At 46.1% G+C, this 16,235-nt stretch overlaps 1 protein-coding gene across 1 annotated transcript; it reads right to left on the bottom strand.

Annotated features, from left to right (window-relative positions):
• Positions 1-480: 480 nt before the first annotated feature.
• Positions 481-12,376, bottom strand: IRAK2 (interleukin 1 receptor associated kinase 2). The gene is made up of 13 exons (XM_068202369.1): positions 12,219-12,376; positions 10,680-10,859; positions 9,232-9,396; positions 8,409-8,521; positions 6,840-7,034; positions 6,338-6,402; positions 5,779-5,893; positions 5,385-5,494; positions 4,821-5,016; positions 4,086-4,148; positions 2,849-3,049; positions 2,167-2,683; positions 481-1,878 (listed from the first exon to the last, which is right to left on the bottom strand). Exons 1-13 carry the CDS (start codon positions 12,355-12,357, stop codon positions 1,760-1,762), a joined length of 2,178 nt encoding a protein of 725 aa, XP_068058470.1. The 5' UTR covers positions 12,358-12,376; the 3' UTR covers positions 481-1,759.
• Positions 12,377-16,235: the final 3,859 nt, after the last annotated feature.

Genomic DNA, 16,235 nt, shown 5'->3' with positions numbered 1-16,235 from the left:
GTGCATTCCTTTCTGGAAGAAGACACGAGGATTTCACCACGGGTCTCCCAGACTATACCAAAAAATTCATTGTGAAAAACAACTAATATTACATTTTCAGTGCCACAGACTATCTCGATAAATCTCCTGTAGAATTAAGCAGTTATTGACCAATCTGAGTATCCAATGTTTCTTATGTCAGTACTAATCTTAGCTTCATTTGAATCTGGTAAAATTAAAAAAAACCCTGACACTGGTAAATACAAAGACAGTATCCAAGGCACTTATAATTAAGGAATTTTACCACTTTTTGTGTAGAGAATAACTTGAGAAATGTGTAGATAATTCCAGTACTCAGGTCTTTAGCTCAAATACTTTTACTTGCTCATAATAATGCATACAATGAACTAGATACTGTTCAAATACAGAAGGTGTTAGGGCTTTGTGTAAAGCTAGGAATATATACTAGTACACAATTCCACTGAAAATAATTACATATAGTTAATTTTGTTCCCTGAACTGCACTCTGAATTGCAGCCATTTCTGCACATCAGGCCCTGTTCCCTGTGCTCAGGAGGCAGCTCACCTGTCTGTAAACTGAGCTACATACACTAATAATTATTTTGGTCCATAACAAAGTTTTTCTCTAGACTGCACACAAGTGGAATATGCTAGCAATAATAAAAATAATAAATATAATAAAATCAGAAGTGATACTTTCTTAAGGTGGGTTTCACTTGATCATAAATACACCAGCATACACATTTCTATTTTTTTCTTTTGCATGTGATCCCCGGGCCTGAGACCAAGGCTCCTACTGCTCCTACAACTAAGGGACATCCAAAAGGATTCCTCTGAGAATGCCTGGTGAGTGTGGAACCATCAACAAGTCCCCTTATTAGCTTATCTTTGACTCATTGCCAAAATAAATACAACAAATTATGTTTCAAGTGTCCTATAAAAATTCAAAGCTATTTTAAATTAAAATCTTTTCCCTAATCCAAAATATACAACAGTTACTATGTGAAACAAAATGAGAAACATTACCATGTAAAGGACACTTATAAAAAAAATAATTTCCAAAAATACTCCTCTGAAGTATTAAACATGGTCTTAGAGCTCCCAACAGTGAACTGAAAGGTTGGACTTAAGTGGTGCCCCATGTGTATGTGGAGGGACGCTCAGAGAGTAGAGGAAAGTGGCTGAAGTTAATTACCTGCACCTGTGGTCAGTGCAGTTCAAACCAAGATGAAGCTGTGTACAACCTTCTGAGAACTTGCATAAAAATCTCCCTCTCTCTGGTAATGCAGTGGTTCTGAGAATGTGGACTAAGATTGTATGGAACAGGAGAGAGTCACTGGCAAACCTCCCCAGGGGCTCTGAGGATTCCTGCCTGCTGTAGGCAGTGGGCAAACAGCACAGGGTATTAGTGTCTGCCCTGTAACTCCTGGGGCTGTGGTTTAATGCTTCCTGAAACACACTGCAAATGAATCACAAATTATTTTGGCACTTGTGTTTGCCATTCCTTTTCACATGGCAGATGGAAAGGCAGAATGCATTTCCGTGTACAGAGTGGGACTGTGCTTTAATCTGCTATAGAACAGGTATTTTCTGGTGCTTCTCTTTGTGGTACTTCTTGTTTCCTTCAGTCAGGGCTAGTGCTCCTGATCAAAATCTGCTACCTAATCTTAGTGAAAGGTACACTTTTACCATCTTTCTAATGAGGAGACAGTCCTTATTTCTTCTTCTGAGCTGGCCACTGTTAATTAATCCATCCAATTTATGATTCAAAAAGTTCAGAACTGTTTAACTTGTCCTCTTCATACAGCAAAATATTTTCCATGAGCTTCTTTTTTTGATCATTTATTTGTATTTTCCAAGATGTCTCTCTGGCTAAGGCTGAAAAACAAAAAAAAAGCCCAAATACTGAGGGAAAAAATCCATCTATTGTCTAAGGAATGATAATTTTAAATTTAAGAAAAAGCAAGCAACCAACCAAACAACAAAACTGGCTTAGGAAAAAGTCTGATAGAAAACTGCTAAATGTTTTGTAGATTTATTAGTAAATTCATAACCAAGGACAAAAGATTTATTGATATGTGTTTAAAAGTAGGAAGAGGAACCTAAGCAGCTCTGGAGAAGAGAGAGTAATTTGCCCCTGGTATTGTAAGGGAAGGGCCCTTTTACCTTGTGGAGCACACGAGGAGTCCAGCTCTGTGTGTCCCTGTGCACAGGTGCCCTGTGCAGCAGCTGCTGTCTCCAGGATGCCATCGCCTCCGGCGCACGCCAGGCTTCTCTCCTGCAATCTCTGGGCAGGCTTTCCCTGCTTGATCCTGTCATCACAGCCTGCCACTTTTTCTGAATTGGTGCACTTGTGGCTAGGTAACTCCTCGGTGGATTTCTCTGGAGGGCTCCATATGAAGCTACTGGACTCATCTGATTCACAAGGGACCCGTGACACGTAGATGCCATGCGTGTCGGGTGCCACAGCTCCCGCCAAAGGCGCGCAGGGGCTGCCACCGGTCAGGGTTGCTGCCTGGCTGCTCTCCTCTTTATTCCCCACTGCAGAAGGCACATCCACGCTCACACTGGCTGTCTCATCATCAGTTTCTTCTGGAGTGTTCATGGAGAATCCAGAAGTGCTGCTTCCACAGATGTAATGCTCTTTTAATTTGTTTTCAGTCATTTCCATCATTTCACGTACCTGTTTTTAACAGCCAAATCTGTGAATGCATAATAATTCCTGTACCCCTGCTTATACATATTCTCCTACATCAACACTCACAAAAATAAGCAAGACATGAATGTTGTAGCTTTACACCCTGATGATGAGGAGATTTAAATCTTGGCCATGTATTTAAAATATTACCTCTGCCATATTCGAATTCTTCTTTCTCAGGCAAAGGCAGATGGCTGATGCAAAATCAACAGCCACCTCTTCCATCAAGTGCCCTGCTTTTCTGTCTAGGTATTTGCAGCAGATTTCCTTGGCAGCCAGTTTTTCCACATTTTTTACTTTGGAGTTCGAGCTTTCTTTTGCTGTTTGAATTTCATCAGCAATCACATCTTTCTGTTCAAAAGAAGGAGATGCATTAGTGAAGGCAAAATGAACACAAGCATTTATTCTTGTCTGAACCTCTGAGAATCAGTATTGCTGTGTATTTGTCATTGGTGTTCCTCAATGCCTGATTCACAGACTGAAAACCTTTAATAATCTCTGTTCATGCAACCGACAGAAATGTTTGTTCTCACAGGAGAGAAAAAGGCCAGTGGCTTTCTCTGCATGTGTCCAATGTCAAATTCCCTAAAGCAGGGCAAGCTCTTCCTGGCTTGTGCTCATTTATATAGGAAAAAAAAAGAGCCAACACTATGCAGAGCAGCATTCTTACACAAGCTTTTATAACACATTAGAGAAATCAGGAATGTAGGATCTTTGATTTTCTGAACCCCTCTGAACACTTCTGAATTGCTTGCAAATAGTGGGAATACTGCTGTTCTCCCTCCAAGGATTCAGCCAGACAAGAAATCAGGAGCACGTTCCACAGAAGGAATGCAGGTGAAGGCTGCTTTCTACAGATGGTTTTAATGCATTCAGTGAGTTTGGCTGTTCTGATTGCTTGTGAAATTGGTTCATGTAGCTCTAACCTCAGCTTGGGAAACTGGTGAGGATATCAGTTCCAGGCATGAGCACAAGACAAACGCTTGATAAACATGATGAAGAGCTTCTGCAGTTCCTGCCTACCCAGGTTTCCCCACTCACTGTGGCTCATAACACCTCCTTCTGACACAGAGAAAATATGCAGCAGCATTTCAGCACAAAGCCTTGTCTCTTAAATATTTATTTATTTTGCAGTCTCTCCTAATGCAATTCAGGCCAGCACCCATGAGTGGGTATGTAAAATGTGAATATCTATTGTGCTTCTATTCTAATGGCAGGCAGGCTACTGACGTTAATGGAACCAGAATATGGCTCCTAAACTTCCCTTTTGCAGGACATGTACAGCAGACAGCAAATATCAAATTGTATTTAAATAAAATAAAAATTATTTTTATGACAGCAACCCCATGCATTTGTATTGGTGTTCATTACTGCTGCTTTTTCTTACCAGGTAAATCGGGTGTCTGTCTTCATCCAGTGCCTTAATCCCAGTCAATATCTCTGCTAAGACCTATAAAGTGTATTTGAAAGATAAAATTATTTGTTCAGAATTAACTATAATTAAAAAAAAATAAGCTTCTAACTAAAGAAATATTGAACTTTCAATGCATTCTGATATTATATTTTACTTCAGATGGCTTAACAATGCGAGCTAAGGGCATTTATGAGTCTTTAGATCTACCTCCAGAGCCCAGATTTTATAGTTCAATAGATATTACTGCAAAAAAGCATAAGAATAAAGTAAAGCTAAATGTAGATAAGAAATCATACTGAACAGAGTAACTCCCTACTTAAATGGAAACGCCTGGAGATGGGTGACATCATAGACTATCAATTATTTTAGCTGAAATTCAAATGAACAGGCAATGTTTGTAGAAGTTCATGTGGTGAGTCTGCAAGAATTTTGAGCATCTGGTTTGTTTTAAGCCATCAGCATTAGTACTTTATTTACAATAAAAACACTTTTGTTTTTCTTGTTTGAAAGATTCACCTCATTTTGCCACAAACTGAGATATATTTGGAGTGTAAACAACTAAAACCAGGATTTCAACGCATTATAGAGCCAGCAACTATAATACAAAATTGCCAGTAAAACATCCACATGGGGTACTTGCTCTTACATTCAATTTCTTGTCTAGAAGCATCAAAAAATAAACCAGAGCATGGAAAAAAGGCAACATACCACACCACAGCTGAATATATCCACTTTTTCTGTTAACTGCCCATGTCTGACAAAATCTTCTGGCAGGTAAGTAAGAGAAGCTTGTAGGACTTTGGTTTTCATCATGGCATATTCTGATTTTTTATCAGAAGAATGCAATCGCAGTCCAGAATGCCCGAGCTTTGGTGTAAAGTTTTCATCCAACAAGACGTTTGAGCTGTGATAATGAAAGACAAATAACAATATTGGTCAAATCATTACTTTATCTTGAGGCAAAGAATTAGTTTTATACTTTTAAACTTAAGCACTGAAAGTGTCCAGCATTTGGCCTCATGCATAGGACTGAAAGGATTAAGAATGTTAGAAAGCAAGAAGGGGAAAAAACAAGCACCCAAAAATTACTTTAAAATAATTTACTTCCATCATTTAGGAAAGAGAGACAGGTTAAAAAAAAGGGTAAAGGCCCTACAGAACAAGAGACAGTAGAAATTACTGCAAATGTATTTCCAAATGCTATAAACTTTAGCCATGATTGGTAAAGAAATCCTTAAATTACCAGTTGACCAAGGAGATCAAAGTCCTCACCTCTTGATATTCCCATGAAGAATTCCAAAATTATGCAAATACTCCACTGCTCTGACAACTCCTAAAGAAATGCTAATTCGCATCTCCCAGGTGAGTAGAGCAGAATCATCCTGCCAGGAAAGGAGGAAAAAATTGGTAATTAATGGAATAAAACACTGTAAGACATTGGTAATTTAGAAAACCAAAGGCTTAGCTGAGTCCCAGTCAAACTCCAGGCAAAACTACAATCTCCAGGAGAAGAGCTGCTGCCTTTCTGGTGCTTGCAGCCAAGGCACTTAGGCACCTTTTTTTTCTGTCTGTTTCTCAGGAATCAAAGAGATGCCATTGTTTTTCCTGTAATTCCAGGAGAGAACCTGCAATCACAAGTAGGTGGCAGACCCAGATTATTTCTTACGTGGCACTGAAGCTTGTTTTGCAGGGAGCCATTGGGCAAGTAAGGATATATCAGACAGTGCAATCCAGTTTCCACCGAGAAGCCCAGCAACTGCAGAATGTTTATGTGGCAACACCTGCAGGCACAGATCAGCATGATTTGCAAATGATGTAAGAGCAACGCAGAAAAATACATTCCTGAGCTGGAGTAAGCTCCTAAATTCAAGGCAACTGGAATGGTGTGCTGCAGCTGGAAGCACAGCTGGAGGCACCACACGGTCCTGGGCAGGAGACAGCAGGAGGCTGATGAGCAAGAGCCCATTGCATTGCAGCAGGGGGTACAAGGTGGGCATTGTGTCCTCCCCACCCCAAGGCTGCAGAGTGGCTGTGCCAGCTCAGCCAGGAGCAGCAGTAGCCCCAGGCACTGTGCTGCTTGCCCAGGGCTCCCACACAGGCAGCACAAGACTGCTTGTCCCCAGCTCAGAACAGTGCCTGGAGCAGACGCCCCAGTGTTGACAGAACACCCAGCAGCAGACCACGAGTGGGACATGCACCACTGCCTCTGAAAGACAACCACTCACCGAAAACAAATCTGCACTTCTGTATGAAAGAACCTCTGGGTGGAATTTGGGCTTGTGCATTCCAGCTGAAAAATGAAAACATGCAAGAGAATGTCATTAGTAATTACTAGGACTTTGCATTTGGACAGATCTGGTAGTCTCTAGATGACAAGCTAGTGTAAGAAACAGGCAAGTACCACTCATGGCAACATTAAGTCAAAGGAAACAATTAACTGGCAATTAGAACAAAAACTAGTGTAAAGACACCCCCGATCCAATCATCAATGCAGGCAGCTGTACTGCAGGCTACTCCTATCTATAGAGTTAATGGAACTACTCACATGAGTAAAGTATTCATCAAAGTGTGTTTTCTGAATTTAGGTTTAATTGTTTACATAATTTCATTTTTACCTCTTCTCTTGTGTAGTTATTCTGGCTCCTTCCCCACACAATATTAAACAACAACTGCTAATGGGCGCACGCTAATAACACAGCCTCTTCTAGAAAAAGGTGCAGTACTTGCCTCTTTGAGTCTTTTGATGACAAACACCATGTTGTTCCTCTGACCTTTGTAGATATCCGCAAAAGTACCTTCACAGATTCTGTTCTTGTCACTGAAACTGTTTGTGGCATTAGCGATTTCCCTCTGGGTCCACAGGAGACTCCCGCTAGGGAGATCAGCCATCGTCTCCTGCTGAGGAGTAGAAGAGCTGCAAGGCTACACATTTGTAGAAGAAACAAGTTTATCTCATGATAATTCATATGCTTTTTCCTTCTTTCAGTGTTGTATCTTCCTTCCCATGTTTTAAGCAATCACTGTGATTGCTGAATGAAACTGTGAAAGGTACTATGCAATCACTGCTTTGGGTGTAGGTAACTCCTGCATTGATGCGTTGGGATGATCTAAAACTTTTGCGTAGTAGAAGCAACTTGAAATCAGTTCCCAATCTGCATTTCCACCTTTCCCAGGAAACAGTTTTGTTTAAAAGTCCATATATTTATGTGATGTTAATCCGATTTACAAAAGATCTTAATCTTTATAGTTGGGTTACATATTAAGAAACAGTTGGATGAGAAAGTGGGTCCCTCATAATGTAATTATGCTCTGGTAAACTTCATATCTACTTTTGAAGCATCTGGCATCGGTTGCACAATAATTTGTTGCTACCAGTGTGGTAAGTCCTAATACCAACTATAATTACAGTCCCACTGGAGCCTAATAATACAGCTTTCACAACCTTAATGTGCACCCAACTTGAGGAAATAAAGCACTAACTTCTTCTCAAGAAACTCTGAAACTACTGCACTCTGAGTCAGACTTCCCTCCTGGCTGGTACTCCTGGACCATGTTAAAGCCTCAGACAAAATAAACCAAAGAAAACAGGCCAAGAACAACCATGATGGGACTAAGGTGTGCCTACATTTCTGGGAAACACTTTGGGTCTAGTTAGACTATATGAAAGATGAGAGAAGTGTGGGGAGGAAGGAACAGGAGACTTTACGCTGAAATCATTATGAACGTGAGGAAAGTTTTTCCCACTGTGATGGGTAAGCACCTGAACAGGGGCTCAGAGAGGTGATGGAACCTTTATCTTGGGAGATTTTCAGTTGTCAGCTACACAAGCTTTGGACAACATGACTTAAATTCAGTAATAGCCCAGTTTTGAGCAGAAACTGCATTTAAAGTGTACAATGAAACGAAAAGAGGTATGTGGTTCTGACTAATCAGTGGTATATACTGTCCTGTCCTGCGATCGCACCAGAAATGTAAGCCCTCTGTAAAATCTACACGTGAGAGACCTTCAAACTCAGTTGCTATTTGTGGGTATGCTACCCCTTCTGAGCTAGGCAGGAAGTAATACTGTAAATTTTTCCCTCACTGGTCCTTCACTGGCAAAAAAAGTGATGTAACCACAAGCAATCTAACTGAAGCATTAGTGCTGTATTCAGTCCAAACCCTTTGTACGGAGCTCAACGTTTTCACTACAGCAACATTTTTGTACAAGCAGAGGGATAAACTTTAACTGAAAAAAGACAGAATGTCATAAAGGCAATTTTCCTTGTATAGTCAGCGAGCACTAAGGGGATTTACCTTCACACTTGATAAAACAGGAGGATTGGACTGTAGGGAATTCAAAAGGTCTCTCGGGGGAGGTGGTGGAGCAGGGAGGGAATACAAGGCTCCTTCAGAAACAGCACCTGAAACTGAGATAACAGCATTGAAAACACGCCTTATTTTTATAATACCACCACCTGTGACTAACTACAAAGGTCTAAGAATTATGAAGATCTGGGATATTTTTAAAAATTTTTTGGACCAAGAATAATCTGTGACAAGTTGTCAAAGTGTGAAATTCTGTGTGAAGATGGGGAGCTCTCTTCCTGGTTCTTGTTTGCAGGATGACTGTGCAGCCCCCTCCAGCCCTGGCTGGGGACCTGAAGCTCCCTGTGCCTGTGGTGTTGCAGATGCTCTCCCCAGTATGTGCTGGGGTTCTCTCCTTCCCTCTCCCAGCAGAGGGGCTGCTGACCCCTGCCCAGCTCTCTGCTGACCTAGATTTACTGTGCATGAAGAGAGGGACAGGGGGCAGGACATGCATGCACTGGTGTAGACTTTGTATGGAGCCAGGATGAGATCAAGGAATTCAGAGACCTGGGAATCATCCTGAGATCCCAGAGGAGAGATACAGCCAGCATCTCTCAAGGCCAAGGGGGCCAAAGGAAGGACGACCAGGAGGTCGTGTGCTGAAGTCAGGAATAAACAGGAGACAACAGGGCTAGGAAAACAGCAGACACTCAGCTGTGCCCATCTGGGAGACCAGTGTCTTCACTGTACAATCCTGACCACAAACACACAGCAGCCTTGGCTATGCAGTCATTTCATGTCAAAGCAAATTCAGAGTGCATACTGTACTTACTGCCTGCTGGGACTGCTCCCAGGTGTGAGGAGTCTGGGGAGGGCAACAAACTTATGGCATTTTCTTTGTCTCTCCCTTTGCCTTCTGTGGAAGGTACAGATATGATCTGTTTGGGTGGCTCTGGCTCTTCTTTCTCAGGGCTGGTGATGCTAGAGGCCGATGTCCCTTCAAAACAGAGCAAAGGGAAGACAAGGATAACCAGGGAAAATAGAGTCTGCCTCTAATCAGTGACCAGAAAATAATCCTAATGAGGACATCAGTCTTCAAATTAACATCAACATTAAAATGTAACTGTGTTAGAATGCTATGAGATCCCAAATTTTACAGGGTTTTAAAACTAGCTGTCAAAACGTCTGCAGATCTTTAGTCAAAACTGACAGTCCCTTCATTCTGCAGGCAAGTCCCTGTATTCTGTTTTTTTTTCTCACATGGTTTAACCTAGAAGTCTCAGAATTTAGCATCACTTCCCTTATTCAACCTACTTTTCAGGGTTTTTCATGACTTTTGCAACTTCCTGCATTTCAGACAAACAGGGCAGCACCACAGCTAAAGAACCAATATAGAAAACATCATTATGGACATTCAGGAGTGGGACTAGAGAGTGCAGAAAACTGTTGAATGGATGTAGAACTCTCTGGGAAGTAATCTGCCAGCAAAAGATCTCCCTTTGTGCTGTGTCTAATTCCTTTAAGTAGGAATGAACTGAATTATGGTAGTGTAAGGACCGCTTAGTTTGCTGAAGTGCCCAACAGAACAAGCAACATATCCTCTGTATCTGCCCAGGAGGGATCACTTGAGTAAGCATATTGAGACACAGAGAAAAGCTAAAAAAAAAAAAAAGTAACTGACAGGAGCATAAGGGAAAGCAGGTAATGCCCTGTTGTACCTGTGCCAGGTGCAAATTGTGCAAGCAATGGCCATACTGACACACCAGAGGGAGCAAACCAGACCCACAGAGGGATGGCCAGTGTTTCCCTGCAGGGATGGCCATTGGTTTTGTCTGTGCTGTGTCTGTGTTCCAGGGCTAACTGCTGGAACCTGCTCTGGGACTGGAAGCAATCCTGGCAGGGGCTGCAATATGCTGTCTCTCAGGATGTGATCCAGTGCCACAGGACCAGGCCTGAAGGGCAGCCTCTGTGTTCAGAGGCTTGGCCACAGCCCACCTTCCTGACACTCCTTGAAGGGTCCAAGATAGGCACCACAAAGACGGGGTGATGGGGTGATGAGCTGCGGGGACCGGTGAGTCCACCTGTGTCACCTCTTCCCTCGCACCACCAATTTTACTCGAGTGAGCAGAGAATCACCATCAGTGGAGACATACTAGAATTTGACACAGGATGTGACTTCTAACAAAAAGCTTCTTCAGCTAGCAAGGGAGATGTCCTGAGAGGGGCCTGGGTGCTGTGAGGAGCAGCACAGAGCCATGGGAGGAAGGGGCAGCTACTCACAGTCCAGGATGACCTGTGCCGCTCGGTAAAGCTGCAGGCCTTGCAGCAGGTCCAGGAGCTGCTGCACTGTTGCCAGCCTCACTCCCCACCACCACATGAGCTCCCTCGTGATGCTGATCCCCGTCTTCTCCATGCACTTGATCTTCCGTAGCTCTGTTTGATCAGTGATCACATAGGAGGCTGGTGTGAGAGAATGGATATTTGTTTAAATATTAGAAAAAACAGGCAAGGGCAAGCAGGGCAGGCTAAGATGTGAGACACAGTTTGCTTTTGCATTTGCATATCTTTATAAGGAAGGATCACAATAAATTACCTATGTGGACATGAAGAAATTTTTGTTCCTAAAGTAAGATATCCCTTTTCTTCCTTCAACTATTCTGGAAAAATTTTATCAGAGACACTTGAAAAGAAGACCCACTCATATTTTTCAGCATATTTTCCCTGCAACCTTTCTCCTTAATACTTTGTACCAAAGTAAGGTTAGATTAAATTCCTGGGGTGATTCTCCCAAAACAGGTGACAGCAGTCAGTGGAGTGGCTGCGCTCCCACTTGCATTCCTAAATCCCTGAGCTGTGCTGAGCCAAACAATAAGTGAATCACCTGGGTGTTAGTTACACTCCGATAAAGCTGTAAGGGAAATGCAGCTATTTTTAGATCCTGTGCCAAAGCTGACTCTCCACAATGTGTCCCAATTCCTGACCACGCCTGTCACCCCGCTGTATTCTTCCCAGCTCACTTACCCGCACAAAACCCACCTCCACCCCACACACCTAGACACAGCCCCAGAGCTGGAGTCTCAGAGGGGCTGTGCCTGAAGGGAAACGGCTAGGGCCTGGGATCTTCGTGTGGAGACAAAGATTCCTGAGTTCTCACCACGGCTGGCTTTGGAAGGACATCAGAAATACAGCTTTATGCACCTGAAGGTAGTGGAGATGAATCCCACTCTACATCAGGAAGTTTAACTGGGATAAGAGCTTATTCAGCACACAGGGAAGTCATGTCATATAAAGGAAGGCAGGTACTAAGAAAAAAATCAGCTTAGACTTGTTTGCACGGGGATACAGGAAAAAGAGTAAATAACTCGGGGAGTATATTTTCTGTACTTACTGACTGTACACAGCCAGGACCGAGAAAAACGGGCACAAAGTATGAGGGAATATACGTGAAGAGAAGGAGGAAATTAAAAAATAGAACATCTGAGCAGATGTGAGGGACGCTGTGGAAACAGGCAGTGAGAAGTGGCAGGAGATACAGTGCGACTGGAGAGGGAAGTGCGAAAGACTGCGGAGAGTGAGGAGACGGAGCCTGGCTGCCCAGGAAAAGCCAAGGGACCACAGAAGTCCGTCATTCCACCTGTGTTTGAAAAGCAAAACCAGACTGGTGCCCGGGAATTCCCTGTTTACAGGATGTGCCCTGCCGAGCGCTGGGAAGCGTGGGGGCCAGCACGAAGCTCGCGTCCCTCCAGCGCGTCCCCAACGCGCTGCTGGTCCCTGCGCCAGCGGCTCGGAGCGCCGGCCCACCCGCGCCATGCCCCTCACCGAATCGCATCCAGTCGTAGTCGCTCAAGCAGTCCATCTTCTGGCAGAAGTCCTCCAGCACCCAGGCGGGCATGCTGTGGATGTAGAGCGCCGGGGCCGAGCCCGCTCTGAGGGCGAGGGGCGGCCGCTGCAGCGCCATCGCCGCGCGGTCCCTCTCCGGACAGCCCCGGTCCCCGCCGCGGCCGTCAGCAGCGCCTGGGGCGCGCCGGGCCGGCACCGCGGCGCGGGCAGCTCACCGGCCTCTCCTCCCTTCCCCCAGAGCCTTCTCTTCTCCGGGGGCTGCCCTCACAGCCCGTCCCAGCCCGGCAGGCGAGCTCGCTGCCGGGGAAAGAGCCCGCGACACTGCCGGCGGTCCCCGGCAGGCTCCGAGCGCTGCTTCCTGCTCCGGCTGACGTCAGGCCCCGGCCCCAGATGCAAATAAGATTTTCCTTTCCGTGACTGCTTATTGCTCCAGTCCGGTTGCCAAATTACGGGTTCCACGTGCCGGAAGCGAGAGCCGTTTTCCCGGGTGTTGCGCACAGCTGGCGGGCCGGCGGTACGGACCGAGCGGGCTGTGCGCGGGGCGGGAGCGGGGCCGGCGGAGCCGCGGGGGCGGCAGAGCCCGCAGAGCCCGCAGAGCCCGGCGGAGCCCGCGGAGCCCGGCGGAGCCCGCGGAGCCCGGCGGAGCCGCGGGGGCGGCAGAGCCCGCAGAGCCCGGCGGAGCCCGCGGAGCCCGGCGGAGCCCGGCGGAGCCGCGGGGGCGGCAGAGCCCGGCGGAGCCCGCGGAGCCCGGCGGAGCCCGGCGGAGCCCGCGGAGCCCGGCGGAGCCGCGGAGCCCGGCGGAGCCGCGGGGGCGGCAGAGCCCGCAAAGCCCGGCGGAGCCCGGCGGAGCCGCGGAACCCGCGGAGTCCGCAGAGCCCGGCGGAGCCCGCAGAGCCCGGCGGGGCCCGGCGGAGCCCGCAGAGCCGCGTCCTCCGGGCGCTCCGCCCGCGGCTCCCTCGCCCGTGTGACCCTGGAGAGCGGCTGTAAACACGGACCCCCACGAGCGTGCTGGGGCAGCGGGACTCGTCTCACAGTGGCTGGGAAAGGAACGGGCACCGCCAGAGAAGCTGAGAAGCCGCCAGGGATCCTCCGGCCAGGGCTTGCCATCACGGCAGCGCACAGGAGATCACGCATTACAGTATGTGGTGCGGTAGCATATGCAGGGAGTGAGAACTAAAGAACACCAGAGGCGCTCCCAGGGCCAGGTCTTGCTTGTCAAGGGTTAGGTTTAAAATGTGTTCTTAACATCAACAATTTTTTCTGATTTTTTTTTTTGTTTAACCTGATTTTGATAAAAATATATAATTAATTAATTTGCCAGTGTAAATATTACCAGTACTTCTGGCAAAAAGGAGAGCCTTCCTGCCATACTACTGCTGCTAAAGACTGCCAGCAGATATGTACGTGTAACCATTCGTCCTTCTGGTCTTGTTGTTCATATTTAGCCCTAGGTCTAAATTTGTATGAATGGAAAGAAGTGCTGTAAGTTTTGACAGCTTTTAATTCACTGTTTCTTTGTACTCTGCATATATGTTACAGTACAGCTAACTCCCGTTTTCAGTATCAAACTTTCAAAATTTTGCAGTTTTCCACACTCCTGGCCTCAGAAATCATGAACTTCCTAGCTCTGCTGTGACAAGGAAAAACTGAAAAATACAATATCGTTGTAGCTATAAGATCAAAGAACAGGAAAAAATAAAGAAAACTACCCAAAGTGTATTTAAAATATGACAACTCAAAGATTGCCTTGGGATGAGCTGTTTTATCAATAGTACCAGTTCAACAATAATAGTTGCATTTAAGGGGTTTTCCCCTCCCTTTCCATTGCTTACTATCCCTCTGACACACATTTAAATGCTTTCATGATTGGAACATCTCTGAAAGTTATGTCAGATGAGACTGAAATTGTGTTGCAAAGAACTACACAAAAGTAGGAAGAAAATCCTTCTTCCCCTTAGGTACTGGGAAATCTTGTGAAACCATTTGAACTATTTGCCTTGGCTGGGGAAAGACAAGGGGAAAAGCAAGGAAGTGGAAAGACCGCATCCAACCGCGTGTATGGCTTCAGTTCTGCTCTGAATGTCACAGGTAATGCAGGGTCTTACTGGGGAACTGAAATCGACTGAATAGAGACTGGAGCAATCCTGTGTATTCCTGCTCTTAGGCCTTCCCTTTCCGAGGTGCTGTGGGCAGGACCCTGCACTGCTCTGTCTCTCCCCGAGCCCTGGACGCTGCAGTGCCAGAAGCATTTCTTTCCCCGGCGTTCCTCCCGTTCTGCCGTGCCCCTCCGCCTCCCGCACAGCAGGGTCGCGGCACGCCCGCTCCCTGGCCCTGCCGGCTCTCGCTGCTGCCCCCGGGATGGCCAAAGAGTCGTGCTGGACTGACTGAAACTACCCAGAGCTAAGGCAGCTGCCACAAGTAAATGACGGCTTTCACTCATTGCTAACACGCCGGAGTAACTACTAGGAGACTGCATTTCCCGATGTTCATGTGTTAAAGCCAGCTGGGGTTTCTCCAATCTTTTATTCTGATCCAAAGGAGCACTCCAGAACAGAAAAATACACTCTAATAAGAAACAAGGAATCACAGATCCCATCCAACTCAGAAATACCCGGAACGTGTGTGCCATGTACAGACTGTTAAACCCAACACCTAATACCAACTAGGATACAGGAAAAGCTGCAGCCAAGCAGGTCAGCTTTCTGCCGGGGCCGGGCATGCTAACTGCCGTGCCCCATAGGCAGCAGGAGGGAACCTCCTCTCAGGTATGGTCAGGAGCAGAGAACAGCACTCTCCAGCCCTCAGGCTCCCTGGGGCACTGACCCAGGTCTGCTCCAGAGGCCTGCGTGGACTGACTTTCCCTCAGAGATCTGTGAGAGGTGGTAGGGCAGAACTCAGCAGCCCCATTCCTGCCCAGGCGCTGCCTGAGGCTGTGCTGATAGATCATGAGAGCCACAACACAGCGCTGCAGCAGCGGGCTGGGCAGGCTGTGCAGTCCAAAGTGTCTGTCTGCTGCTCATGCACGACTGTCAGAGAATCACAGGAATACACAGAGGCGCTGGGGCCTTACCTGACAGAGTTACAGTCAGAAAGCAAGCATTTCCGTTTTTATGGCCAAGATCAATTTCTTCAAGTATGTAAGAGAAACAAGTTTACAAATAAGGAGACATTCCATACTTACAAAATACATTGAGACTCTCAGTTTCACAGCTACTCTCAGAATGTACAACTGGAGGGAAACATATTCACAGAAATAACCTGCTGTAATCAATCTGCTTCTAACCTGAGCTGCACCACATCTTGCTCGATGGACAACACATGTAAGATTAAACTATGCTGCTCTGAACTCTCTGTGTTCACACCAGAGCACATTCCACTGAGATGTGGGGAACAGAATACAGGCAAAGAAATATTATCTGTCCCCCTCCAGCCTGCCACTAAGCATGGCCCTGTTTGTGAGCTGGCTGTGTGAGCCAATACAGCTCCCACTGGTCCTGAGAAGACACAGGCAGCTCGAGAGGCCCACGCTCCCTGAAAGGCCTCCTACTACAACTTGGACTAGAGCACTGCGAGGGGAAAAGACAGAAGTTAAAGCATCTACCTCCTGTGAACCCTGTACAGGCTGCTGGGGAAGCAGCTGTGGGGGACAAGGGTGTTCCAAAACGAGGGTCTGGTCTGTGTGGCTGAGATCAGCCAGGCAAGAATCCTATGACAAAGGCAAATAAGGCATTTGAGGTATGATGACAGTGAAAACATGTCAGACCTAGAGCAGATAGGACATGGCTTTGTACGTGGAACGGTAAGAGGCAGAATAACCTGCAAGCATTTACACATCATCTTTCCACCAATGTAATGTTTGTCAGACCCTCAGGCACTGCTGGAAACCCTCATGTACAAACCCCTCATGCTCTGTGACCTGCAGGCACATTGAGGCGTGTGAAAGGGAAATTCCATCAAAACAAATGACTCAAACAAAAGCGATGACACTTACGACCA

This window comes from Anomalospiza imberbis, chromosome 11 (assembly GCF_031753505.1).
Source record: "Anomalospiza imberbis isolate Cuckoo-Finch-1a 21T00152 chromosome 11, ASM3175350v1, whole genome shotgun sequence".
In the NCBI taxonomy this organism is placed as follows: domain Eukaryota; kingdom Metazoa; phylum Chordata; class Aves; order Passeriformes; family Viduidae; genus Anomalospiza; species Anomalospiza imberbis.
This window is presented reverse-complemented; position numbering and strand designations above follow the sequence as displayed.

Coding starts and splice junctions, on each gene's coding strand:
- IRAK2 (XM_068202369.1), bottom strand. CDS start 12,357: ATGGCGCTGCAGCGGCCGCCCCTCGCCCTCAGAGCGGGCTCGGCCCCG. Junction 6,403..6,839: donor TCATCAAAAGACTCAAAGAG/GCAAGTACTGCA, acceptor TTCATTTTTCAG/CTGGAATGCACAAGCCCAAA. Junction 4,149..4,820: donor ATATATTCAGCTGTGGTGTG/GTATGTTGCCTT, acceptor TACACTTTATAG/GTCTTAGCAGAGATATTGAC.